Raw genomic sequence first — 12842 nt, forward strand, 5'->3', positions numbered from 1 at the left:
GTTATAACATTATCAACTTAATTGCAATTCCCCACATAGTGGCTGGTGAATTTGATCTCTAAATGGATCCCTTCTGATTTTTTTTTTGGGGGGGGTTAAGTGATATAAAGGGGTGAAGACGTTCCCACAGTGGACATAAACACAAATACAGTGCACACGTTAGGGATAATTGGCTTTTAGGTAAAATTTTAGGATGAACTTAAAATGCACTGTAACCTTAAAAATAAAGCCTGAACTATGAAATATATGAGAGAATCATCCACTCTCGGCCATTTTCACTTAAGCTCCCGGCTGTCTAAATTTTGACTGATTTTGCAAGGCCCACAAAATATTGTGTTGTATTGCTACAAAAACACGGAACCTACCAAAAAAAAGATTAGAGTCTCTTCCTTCATCAGAAAAAGGTATATTTGTATCTGTTTCCATTTAGCAGCAATTATCATTAAAATATAGCTTAGTTTCATCACTATTGGAAAACACTGGAAAAAGAGCTTTTTGCAACATGGTCCTGGTTGATCTCTTATACCCTGCTGCCACTTGCTGGCCGTTTATTGTAATAACTATCATTGCTTTAAGCGACCTCTTCAACTCTAGCATAAAAAAACGTATAAATACGTTTTGGGGACCATGGCGATATTTAAAATATTTATTGGTCCATTTGAACAAACAAAACTATTTTTTTTTAACCAACTTCCACATGTGACTTCTGTTCTCCAGCCCCCTGTACGACCAGTACTGCAAAGACCACTACGCCGACGGCCACTGCGACCAGGGCTGCAACAACGCGGAGTGCGAATGGGACGGCCTGGATTGCGCCAACAACATGCCCGAGAAGCTGGCCCTGGGCCAGCTGGTGGTGGTGGTCCTCATCGCGCCCGAGCAGCTCCTCAACAACTCCTTTGGCTTCCTGCGAGAGCTCAGCCGCGTCCTGCGCACCAACTTGGTGTTCCGGATGGATGCGGACGGCGAGTCCATGGTGTATCCCTACTACGGCAGCGAGCAGGAGCTGAAGAAGTACAACGTCAAGCGCTCGGCGGGCACGTGGTCCGACGTGCCGGGGAAAGTGCTGAACGTGGTCAGGAGGAGCGTCGCTGGACCCCGGCGGACAAAGAGGGAGCTGGATCACCTGCAGATAAAAGGGTAAGAAAGATTTTTAAAGATTTCTGGTGGCAGAATTAATCACAAGAGAGTAAAGCCTATTTTGACAAGTAAGTAAGGAGTAGAAAGTAACAGGTTTATCGGTAATGTCTGTCACCATAATGACGACAAAATGTGTTCTCTTGGCCCGGCAGCTCCGTCGTGCATTTGGAAGTGGACAACCGTCAGTGCGTCCAGCAGTCCAGCGAGTGTTTCCAGAGCACCACCGACGCCGCCGCCTTCCTTGGAGCGTTGGCCTCCAGCGGAAAACTGGACGTTCCCTACACCATTGAAGCCGTTTATAGTGAGTCATCTGAGTATCTAGAAAATATTAGACTCTAATAGGCTGGCCTTATCGTAAATGCCTCGAGTGAAAGTGTAATTTTACATTTTGTGAGACCATTTTGCGAGTTCTTATTTCAAATCAAATCAAACCTTATTTAAATAGCACCGTTCATACATTAAAATGCAGCTCAAAGTGCTGAGATTTAGTTAATTTAGTAGGTGTGTTATGGTAGTAAAGTGGCCAAAACATTCCTAATTCAAATTCAACTACCCACCAGAGGGTGCTAGAACTGCGCAAATGCATTTTTTACAGATGTGCTGCTTTTAACTAATTTGCTCCCAAATAAATTATATTTTAAATGTTTTAAGGGTCCCAAAGACGTATTTATACGTTTATTTATTTTTTATTTTTATTATTATTATTATTTTTTTTATGCTAGAGCATACAAAAGGCTTTGATGCAGCCTCTCTACTGGAGAGAACGGTTGAAGAAATTGTAGTTATCACAAAACGACCAGCAGGAGGCAGCAGAGTATAAGAGGTCAACCAGGGCCATGTTGAAAAAAAGCTAAATATATTATAATGCTAATTCTAATGAGATAGAAATATACTTTTTTTTTTCCTGAGGAAAGAAAATACTCTAATCTTTCTTTTGGTAGCTTCCATGTTTTTATAGCAATAGAACACAATATGTTGTCTTGTTCAAGCCATTCCTTATGGATAGATGTAACCTGATGTGCACAGCGCAGTAAAGATCAATTATGATTATTTAAGTAGATGAAAGTCAAAATATTGAATATAATTTATTCCTGGCATGTTGTGGCCTAATGTGGTACTACAACGTGCACAACTATAAATTTTAAATCCGCGATGTAGCGGGGGCGCTAACAATGAACCGTGATACAGCGGGGGAACGCTCCAATTGATGTTGAATGAATGGGTGCCGTTTGCAGTGAACGTGCGCACAGGTGGGACACGTGCGGGGGCGCCCACATGAAAAAAAAGAAAGAAGAAGGAAATAATCCACAGCACCCGCCCACCTCGGTCAGGTCCTAACCCTGCCGCTCTTTGATTGTGTATTTGTTATGCGACCATGAACAAATGCAGTGGCGATCAATCAATCCTTTTTCCTGGCTTCTCTTAAATCCACTGGCTTCAGGCTCCAAAATGCTTAATTGCTGCAAATCAACTCATAGCAGTTATCCATCTCTTGCTTTTTTTTTTTTGTGCACGTGCGCGTACGGTGCGAGAGGTGGGCTGCTGCTGCAACCTTCACCTCGCTGGATGTAATACCAGGACTTAAGGCTTTAGGTTGGGGAGGGGAGTTTATCATTTCAAAATCGTTAGTAGGGGGGGGGAGAAGGGGAAAAATTGATCGGGAGTGTGCTAGAAGTTGGGAGTCTTTGTTATCTGGAAAATCCTAATAAATCCTCCGTCTTTACAGCTTAAAGCGCGTGCAGTAATTTGAAGTTCATTAATCCTCCCCCCTCCCTTCTCCTTTTTTTCTCTTAAAGAAGAAATGGTAAAGTTGTCTCTCGGTACCCTGAGTTGAAAAGGGAGTTAGGAGGGTGGTAGTGGTCTTTTTTTTTCCTTCTTTTTTTTTGGGTTTTATCACGCCCCATTCTTTTGCAATTGTGATTATTACAGGATAGATAGTGGAAGCAAGCGTTAGAGAGACGCGCTCATTTCTGGTCCGTCCTCGGTCCCGTGACCATGCTGTGCCTTCTCCCGCCAGGTGGCGCCGACCCGCAGCAGGCGCAGGAACTCTACCCGCTCTACCTGGTGGTGGGCAGCCTGGCCATGCTGGCCTTAGTCGGCGTGGGCATGGTGGCCGCCCGCAAGCGCCGGCACGAGCACGGGCGCCTCTGGCTCCCCGAGGGCTTCAAGACCACCGAGCCCAGCAAGAAGAAGAGACGCGAGCCTGTCGGGGAGGATTCGGTGGGATTGAAGTAAGTGACTTTTTGGGCTGTTTTTTTTTTTTTTTTTTAGGGCTCAGGTGAAAGGTGGCTTCGGACCGTCAAATTTGGGGCGAGAGGTGACGCTTTGCTGGATTGTTGCTGCTAACTAGAAAATGCAATTTCTGTAGAAATATGGAAGACGGTAAATAGTGACATATCTTGAAAATGGGAGTTTTATTGTGACGTGGAATTTGAGCAGTGTGAAAATTAATGGAATGTGGAAAATCGTTCCCAAGGTGATCTGAATGATTTGAGACGTGCAAGTGATGTGGAAGTAGGCGGTAAATCTGTAAAATAGCTCCTATTTATGGGAGTTTTACTTTCCCTCACCTAAACAAGGTGAACATTTTTAAATTGGAATGGTCAAAAAATGTGGAAGAAGGATTTAAATGTGTCCAACAAGTCATTATTTGTCAATATAACTGTAAGAAATTGTATATTTTGAGATCGTTCCTAAGGTGTCTTGAATGAGCTGAACATTTTGAGTTTGGAATGGTTAGAATTGGTTAAGAAATATGGAAATAGGAGTAAAATATTGATGGCTATGGGAATTTTATTGTGAAATGTGTGGAATCAGGGTTATGTGAGAATTATTGGAATGTGGAAAATAGTTCCCACTATGTAGGTATAATACCTCTGAAATAGGGAAGTTTACTATGAAAATTTGGGAACGTCACTAATAACCCAACATATGTCCTGCGTGAGATCAACATTTTGACATTGGAATTGATCAAGAAATATATAATAAGGAGGTAAATATGTGAAGTATATCTGAAACACGGAATTTTAGTTAGAAAGCCTATCATATATTTCCTAATATAAGTGAAGCATGTTGAAGTTGGAACCGTAGGAGCAAAATGTTGGAAATAACGTGCTCCTCAGCATTCGCACCGTGATTGGCGGTTGAGTTGCAGTTTAATTGACAACCAAGGGGTGGGGTGTGAACTTGATCAATGCTTTTGTTTTTGTTGTCGTCCTGCCCCCCCCCCCCCCCCACTATTAATGAGCTGCCGCCCCCAAGACGTGTAGCAATTTCAACAGAATCTTCTCTCGTTGATCACAGGCCGCTGAAAAACGCCTCGGACATTTCGCTCATGGACGACAGCCACAACGACTGGGGAGAAGACGAGACCTCGGACGGCAAACGCTTCAGGGTAAGACATCAGAAAAAAAACGAAGCTACCTGCTTTATTCATTTTTTTTAAATTTATTTTAGCCACTGAGTACACATGCCAAAAAAATCTCTTTTGGTGTGTTGTCAAATATAAAGCATATTCAAGAGGTCACACACTATACCTGTTGTTAAGTGGAAGTATACACACCCTTTTGTTAAAAAATGTTCATGTAAAATTTTGATCTAATAATTGTTTTTATTGTTCAGTTTTTTTCTTATTCCGTTTTTTTACCCCAATATTGTTACAATTTTATGTAATAGTCCTGTCAAAATGTATTTTTCAAATATTTTTCTTCTCCCAATATTTTTGTAGTATTTTTATGGAATGTATTTTTATGCTATTTTTCTTTCTTTCTTGTCTAATCTATTTCTTCTTACCAATATTTATATATTTTTTGTCTTATATTTTGTATTGTTGACACATTTTTGTATTTTTGGTCAAATATTTTGTATCACTAATTAATATTATTGTCAGATTTTTGTATTTGTGTGCTTACTGTATTTTTTTCCGAATCAAATCTCCTCAAAGCAGATGTGGCAAAGTACGTAAGAAGGAGTACAAAAAGAAAGAAAAAGGCACTTCAACTCACTATGAAATGTACAAAAAAAGTAGATTTTTTTTTTAATCATACAAAATACCCGTTTTTATAACCTGGCACAAAGTAGAAAAACCTTGGCAAGGTTGTACTTATTTGTCACTTGAATGTTATTCTAATTGTCATGAAAAATGAGTGGGTTTAAAAAAAAATAATTAAGAAATCAGTGTACGTACTTTTGAGCCCCATTTTATATCGTGTAATTATTTTTCCTCTCCAGCAGTTTGACGAGCAAGCCATCCTGGACGCGGGCGAGCGTACGGACAACCGGCAGTGGACGCAGCAGCACCTGGACGCGGCGGACCTGCGCATCCCCTCCGTGGCGCCCACGCCCCCCCAGGGCGAGATTGACAGCGACTGCATGGACGTCAACGTGCGGGGCCCAGGTGGGTGACACTGAAATTTAAGCTTTATTCGTTTTTAAAATTAATAATAATAATAATCTGTGTACAACTTCCTATTTGTCATGATCAATTGGTAGTTTTTTCCCCCCTGAGGGTAATATGGTTCAATTTATGCAAAAATCCACCTTTATGACATCATCAAAAAAAAACAACATTTTTTTCATTAAACATTTTTTTCATCTCCTTTTCCTCATTTGCCTCTTAATTATCTCTTGTAAACCTCATCCCATCAGGTTATTAATTGTTTTGCTCATGTCGGATCTTCTGACATTGTTGATCCCGTTATCACATTTGGCAACATGAACAATTATGATAAATGATCAGGCACGTGTCAAATGTAATTCACGCGATCCTAAAGTAGCCTGGTGCTAGCATGTGCGTGCGTGTCTTGCGCTTCCTGTCAAAGCAGAGAGCACATCACGTCAGTGTGTGATTTGCGTTGGTGTGCACGTGGGAGTTGCTGCAGGCGAGAGATCTTCTTCAAAGCAGCCGGCGCCTGGGGGGGTTGGGAGGAGGAATGGGGGGGGGGGGTGCACTTTGATTCCTGATCAGATTGATCATTGCGCAAGTAATGGGCCTCTATTTTCCAACCCAGTGATGTCCAAACGGTTTTGAATGAGAAGGCGGATGGAAGAAAGAGGGAGTTGACTTCAATTTGTATTTACAAAATATGTTACTAACTAAAAAAGAATGATGTAAAATAAAGTTTGAAATATTGTACCGTAAGATACTTCCAATTTGAAAGAAAACAGTACATGGAATTTTCTTTAAAAAAAAATAAAATGAAATTTTTAAATGAAAAGTGCGGTCTCTCATAACATTTAACTTTTTAATAAGTTTATAAGCTTTCAATGTTTCAACATTTTCTCGTAATCTTTCGACGCAGGCATGTCATTTTAATTTTATTATTATAATATAAAGCAGGTCAGGTCTTTTGACACTCAACATAAAAATTAATAAATAAATAGCATCAAATAATAAAAACTAACAATATCATTTGACCATAAAAAACGTGCAGTGGACCAAATTTGGACAGCATTTTTTTTTACCAATGAAGGTGTCAAATAATTTTTTTTGGGAATAATTACTTAAAATCGATTATCATATCGACTGTTCCATCGATGACTCAAGGAATCGGATGACGAAGCCTCGGGGCAAACATTTTATGCCAACATATTTTCGTGGTCGACCTATTCAACTTGGTTAACTTTTTCCCCCCGCCGCCCTACATGCCGAATCCCCAGAAGAGAAGCGAAGACAAATCAAAGTAATGGGGTTAACAAGTAGCCTGCGCACTTTTTTCCGCCCCCGCCGTTGCCGATCGATGCGCCGGGATCGACCAAATCTGCGGGATCCGCATCCCGCGATTCCTTTTGAAGAGGAGGAAAGTCCGTCCGAGTCGTTGCGGCGCGCCGCCTCGCTCAGTCAGATCAGATGTTGCGGTTTACCTTTTTTCCATCCCCCCCAGCTTCACCTTTCTTCTGAAGCGGCGCCAAAGCCTCGGTCGAAATCCATTATTCAATTTGTTTGTTGCTTTGTTTTGATCGGCCTTTGCTTTGAAGTGCGCCCGATTTTCTTCCTTCCTCTGCTTTCTTTTTTTTCTTTCAACCTCTTAAGTATGGCTTTTAGTGCCTGAACTGTTTTTTCTTTCTGGTCTCTGCCCACCTCAGATGGATTCACACCGCTGATGATCGCGTCCTGCAGCGGCGGCGGCCTGGAGACGGGCAACAGCGAGGAGGAGGAGGACGCCTCGGCCAACGTCATCAACGACTTCATCTACCAGGGCGCCAGCCTCCACAACCAGACGGACCGCACCGGCGAGACGGCGCTGCACCTGGCGGCCCGCTACTCCCGCTCCGACGCCGCCAAGCGGCTGCTGGAGGCCAGCGCCGACGCCAACATCCAGGACAACATGGGCAGGACCCCGCTGCACGCCGCCGTGGCCGCCGATGCGCAGGGGGTCTTCCAGGTCAGTCGCTGGGGTTTGCAAACGTTTTGGGTCCCGGGGAGAGGATTTTTCCAAGGAATCACTCATGACCAATAAATGAAACATTACGACTGCGCGTACCGTGAAATGCCACGGGAATTCAAAAGTTGCCTATTTATTTCAATAAATAAATACGTAATCCAATCCTTTGTTATTCTGAAAAACCCACCTACTTGCTGTTTTTGGGCTCAGGCCCAAGCCCTCTAATATAACGGTATTGCTTTGGCGGCATTTTGTATTCATTTTTGTATCAGGCTGAAAGTCCCTAACTTCTGACGTTCAAAAATGTATCATAAATTATATCATATAAATCTAATAATGGTTTTATATTGCGACAGTAAAAAAATATTTTCACTTTTGTAGTTAATTACATTTCAGAGTGTTTTTTTTTTTTTTTTTTTTTTTTTTTCACAAAGAGTTGAATTCGTACTTCCACTTTTACCAATTTGTTTTCATTTATTTATTATTTTGTTTTACGTACCTGTACTGCTACCACAATTGCCACCTCTGCTTACAGTTGATTTGATTTGGAAAAAGTGCACCGGTGCAAGTACATAAATAAATAAAAAAGTTCAATGATGCAAAATATTATACAAAAATTGTATAATCAGAGATTAGACCCCAAAAACAGCAAAAAAAAAAAATAGAAAAAAAATATACAAAGACTAAAATATTAGCTAATAAAAAAAAAAAAATTAAGAAAAAAAACATTTCTATCATATTTGGGCAAAAATCTTAAATAAAAATTAAAAGAGAGTGATATTTTTGAAAATTAAATATTGATTAGACAAAAAAAACAAACACAATAGCACATGAAAAATAATCTAATTGAATATTACTTTATAAATACACCAACATATTTGATGAAAGAAATACCAAAATAAACATAATAAACATAATATAATGCAAAATATTTTATAAAAATGAAAACTTTTTTTTTGGGGAAGTATGTAATCCGTGGTTGTCAATGTTTGATGATGTGTACAGATTCTCATAAGAAACCGCGCCACCGACCTGGACGCCCGCATGAATGACGGCACCACCCCTCTCATCTTGGCCGCCAGGCTGGCGGTGGAGGGCATGGTGGACGAGCTCATCAACTGCCATGCCGACGTCAACGCCATTGATGATTTCGGTAAAAAAAAATTAAAGGCTGAAATTATTACAAAAGCGAGAATTTTTGTTTATTATGTTGTGTTTGTCCTCTCAGGCAAATCTGCGTTACACTGGGCCGCTGCTGTGAATAACGTAACGGCCGCCATCGTGCTGCTCAAGAGCGGTGCCAACAAGGACATGCAGAACAACAAGGTACCAAAACATTGTCAAGTATAGCGAAAACCCTAAACAACAAGATGGATGGATGGATGGATGGATTGATAGATAAATAACTAGCTAGCTGGATGGATGGATGAGCTAGCAAGATAGCTAGCTAGCTAGCAAGATAGATAACTTGCTAGCAAGATAAATAATTAGCTAGCAAGATAGATAGATAGATAACTGGATGGATGGATGGATGAGCTAGCAATCTAGCTAGCTATTTAGCAAGATAGACAGACAGATAGATAGATAGATAGATAGATAGATAGATAGATAGATAGATAGATAGATAGATAGATAGATAGATAGATAGATAGATAGATAGATAGATAGATAGATAGATAGATAGATAGATAGATAGATAGATAGATGGATGGATGAGCTAGCTAGCTATCTATCTAGCAAGATAGATGGATGGATGGATGGATAGATAAAAATCATTTAAAACGTGTCTTGTGTTCACTTCAGGAGGAGACGCCGCTGTTCTTGGCGGCCCGCGAAGGAAGCTATGAGACGGCCAAAGTCCTGCTGGACCACTTTGCCAATCGGGAGATAACGGACCACATGGACCGACTTCCCCGAGACATCGCCCAGGAGCGAATGCATCACGACATCGTCCGTCTGATGGACGATTACAACCTGGTGCGCAGTCCCCCCATGCACGGAGGCGGCCTGGGTACCGCGTTGTCGCCCCCGCTCTGCTCGCCCAACGGCTACCTGAGTGGCATGAAGCAGCTCCCGCCTCAGGGCCCGGCGGGCGGCAAGAAGGCTCGCAAACCCGCCGCCAAGGTCTGCAAGGACGCCAAAGACATGAAAGTGAAAAAGAAGAACTCGCAGGACGGGAAGCCGCCCGGTAGCTTGTTGGACAGCTCGGCCGTTTTGTCCCCCGTGGACTCGCTGGAGTCGCCTCGCGGCTACGGCTCGGACGCCGCGTCCCCGCCCGTGATGACGTCGGCGGCGCTGGGCCACCTCCAAACTATGTCGGACCCTCACTTGGGCGTCGGCCACATGGTCATGCCTAACAAGCAGGAGCTGGCGCGGATGCAGTTCGACCCGCTTCCCCCCCGCCTCACTCACATGCACGTGTCAGGGTCCGCCATCCAGTGCGACTGGATGTCCAGGATGCAGTTCGGCGCCTTGAGGGGCGGCGGTCAGCACGGGATGATGACCGCCGCCCACAACGGGCACCCTCAGATGATGGCCTACGCGGGCATACCCGGCAACCGCCTCAATCCCATCATGCAGCAGATGCAGAATCTCCAGCAACTCCAGAACCAGAACTTCATCAACGCCGACCTGAGCCCGCCGGATCTCCAGCAGGGCGCCATGCCCATCCGCACCATCCTGACCCAGGAGGCTCAGATCATGCCCGCCTCCCTGAACGCCCAGTTCCTCACGCCGCCCTCGCAACACAGCTACTCGGGCCCCGTGGACGGCAACACCCCCAGCCATCAGGTCCAGGTTCCGGACCACCCCTTTCTGACGCCCTCGCCGGGCTCGCCGGACCAGTGGTCCAGCTCCTCGCCGCAGTCCAACATGTCGGACTGGTCTGAGGGCATCTCCAGTCCGCCCACCAGCATGCCGGCCCAGATGGGACACCTACCAGAGCAGTTCAAGTGAAAAACGCGCCCGCCACGCTGTATTTGTTTATTTTGTACTTGTCTTTAACCAGGTTAAAAACTTTACAATCTCTTTTGAAAGAGTGACCTGGTATATTTTTGTTAAAAACAAACATACAAAAAAGCATTAAAAAAAGGGCAATTTGGAATATTTTATATGCTTTTCTAGAAGTCTTTCCCAACATTTTACTTCCAAAAAGTCAGGGATGTTGGGCTTTGCGGTGAAATTTTAGGATAAACCTAAAATGCACTTTGCCCTTTTAGAATCAGGGTCTGACATTTTAACTCATATTCTCCCAAAAACGCATAAATACATTATATTTTAAATGTTTTAAGTGTCCCAAAGACATATTTATATGTTTTTTAACAGTTTTTTTTCATGCTAGATCATTGATGCAGCCTCTGAACTGAAGAGAATGCTTAAATCAACGGTAGTTATTATAAAAACGGCCAGCAGGTGGCAGCAGAGTATAACAGATCAACCAGGGCCATGTTGCAAAAGGCTCTTTCCCCACATTTTTGCTTTTTTACAAGAAATGTATTATTTTAAACCAATATAGAATATTTTACTGCCCAGAAAAAAAATCAACTATATACCATGAATATTTTTTAAAAGCTTAAATAATTATGTATAAAGACACTAAATATTAAATAACAATTGAAATGCATAATTATCATAAATGGTTGTATACGAGGTCAATACCAGTTCAAATTTAACTCAAGGCCAACGCAAAAAAAAAAAAATAGCTTACGTAATGTCGGCTCCTTTCCTCTCAAAACATCCTCATGGCGGGGCTTCAAACAGGATGTTCTGACACTAAAGTGGCCACTGAGCTTTGAGTGTCATCATCAGGTGGCAACAGTGAGACTGGAAGAGTCACAGAAAGGCATAGGGGAGGAAATGCGTTGAGATTTTCATGGATCAAATACACGTGGTGTATTTTGCAGTTCTCAATCTTTATGAAAAGGTGCTGAAACATTGAGCAGTTGGACACGTGCATGCAATAGTTTATCGAAGGTCAAAGTCCTTTTGTAATGCATTTCAAGTTCATCCTGAAATTTTATCTGAAAGCCCAATGTTGTGAATTTTTGGAGAGTAGAATACTCTACTTAGAAAAATATTTATAGTGAAATCGAATCATTCCTTGTGGCTTGGAGTCACATTTTTTACTAACAAAACACATCCCTTTCATCCTTTTTTTCTCTCCATTTTTATTTATTAATGCCTTTATTTAAACACATTGCCTGCCTATTAGAAGTTGATGGTAAATGCGGTTTCTTCTCGTTATTTTCTTTTCTTTTTCATGCATACACTGGCTATTTATTTCTTCAAATTTTTGGTTCCGTTTGTGTTTGTTGTATAATCTTTGTTCATAAAGAAAATGCATTCAGGGGGCATTCCGCAGAGGACCTCCAGTGTTACGGCCGTGTTTTTTTTTTTTGTTGTTGTTTGTTTTTTGTCATTGTCTGAACAAAAGGAAAGACATATATGTACAGTTTAAAGGCCATCTTGAAGATTGGCTGTGTTAAAACAGGCTTTATGTTAAGCCCTGTGACCTTTTGACAAACTGGCCCGTTTGGCCACTGAGTCTGTACTTGTTAAACAGAGGGGGTCAAGAAAAAAACGAAAGAAAACACCTCCCTCCGATGAGTTTGAGCCTATGGCTGTGTTCTCCCATGTTGTAAATAGCTCATGCATTCCCCCTGTAAGCAGGATTTTGTTGAAGAAATCTGATGTCTTAAAGCATAAAATAAATGTGTGTGTGTGTTCTCAAATGTTTTTGCTACAAAATAAAACGAGTGTACATTAATACAGTTGCACATTCACCCTGGTATAGGGTTTGTTTTGTAAAAAGATATGACTGACATACAAACTCGGTTCCCTTTTATTTTCAGTGTGTAAATTTGTTTTCTCTATATAATAAAAAAAAACACCTGTTTGTCTTAAAATTGTCTGTATTTTTAATGAGCAACAATTAATTGAATTAATTAATTGAATACTGTAAAGCTTTGATTAAAGGGGCTCCTTTGTTTACCCAAATGTGTCCACAAGTTGTAACTTGCAAGTCTTTCACTAAGGTGTTAGGGTAGGATAGTGAAAGAGAAAGTCAGAATTAAAGTAAATATTTGTATGAAAAACACATTTAGGCCAGAAATGTAAAAGAACATCAAGTATGGCTACCAGTTTTCGTGACATTTATGTGGGGTATAATATCTGTGTATTTTGTGCAGATCCTTGTGGAACACATTTTATATGTATCCACAGACAAAAGCCAAATTATAAATTGCATTTATGCAAAGAGCCCAAGCAATTATATGCAAAATGTTTATTAAATTAAAAAAATACGAAACATTTATAAATCCA

At 41.6% G+C, this 12842-nt stretch overlaps 1 protein-coding gene across 2 annotated transcripts in view; it reads left to right on the forward strand.

The window, feature by feature from the left end:
• Positions 1–12454, forward strand: part of notch1b (notch receptor 1b) — a 49766-nt gene extending 37312 nt beyond the window's left edge. Inside the window, exons 26-34 of one of the 2 annotated variants that reach the window (XM_086075938.1) lie at positions 718–1140; positions 1293–1441; positions 3158–3371; positions 4444–4534; positions 5374–5536; positions 7225–7523; positions 8529–8676; positions 8752–8849; positions 9327–12454. In XM_086075938.1, the coding sequence (XP_085932064.1) occupies positions 718–1140; positions 1293–1441; positions 3158–3371; positions 4444–4534; positions 5374–5536; positions 7225–7523; positions 8529–8676; positions 8752–8849; positions 9327–10478 (2737 nt within the window). In that variant the 3' untranslated portion in view covers positions 10479–12454. Of the gene's footprint in view, positions 1–717; positions 1141–1292; positions 1442–3157; positions 3372–4443; positions 4535–5370; positions 5537–7224; positions 7524–8528; positions 8677–8751; positions 8850–9326 lie in introns of both variants that reach the window. The other variant, XM_086075937.1, reaches the window with a different exon arrangement.
• The last annotated feature ends 388 nt before the right edge of the window (positions 12455–12842 follow it).

This window comes from Leptonotus elevatus, chromosome 5, assembly GCF_054856555.1.
Source record: "Leptonotus elevatus isolate MCC_2025b chromosome 5, RoL_Lele_1.0, whole genome shotgun sequence".
NCBI lineage: Eukaryota > Metazoa > Chordata > Actinopteri > Syngnathiformes > Syngnathidae > Leptonotus > Leptonotus elevatus.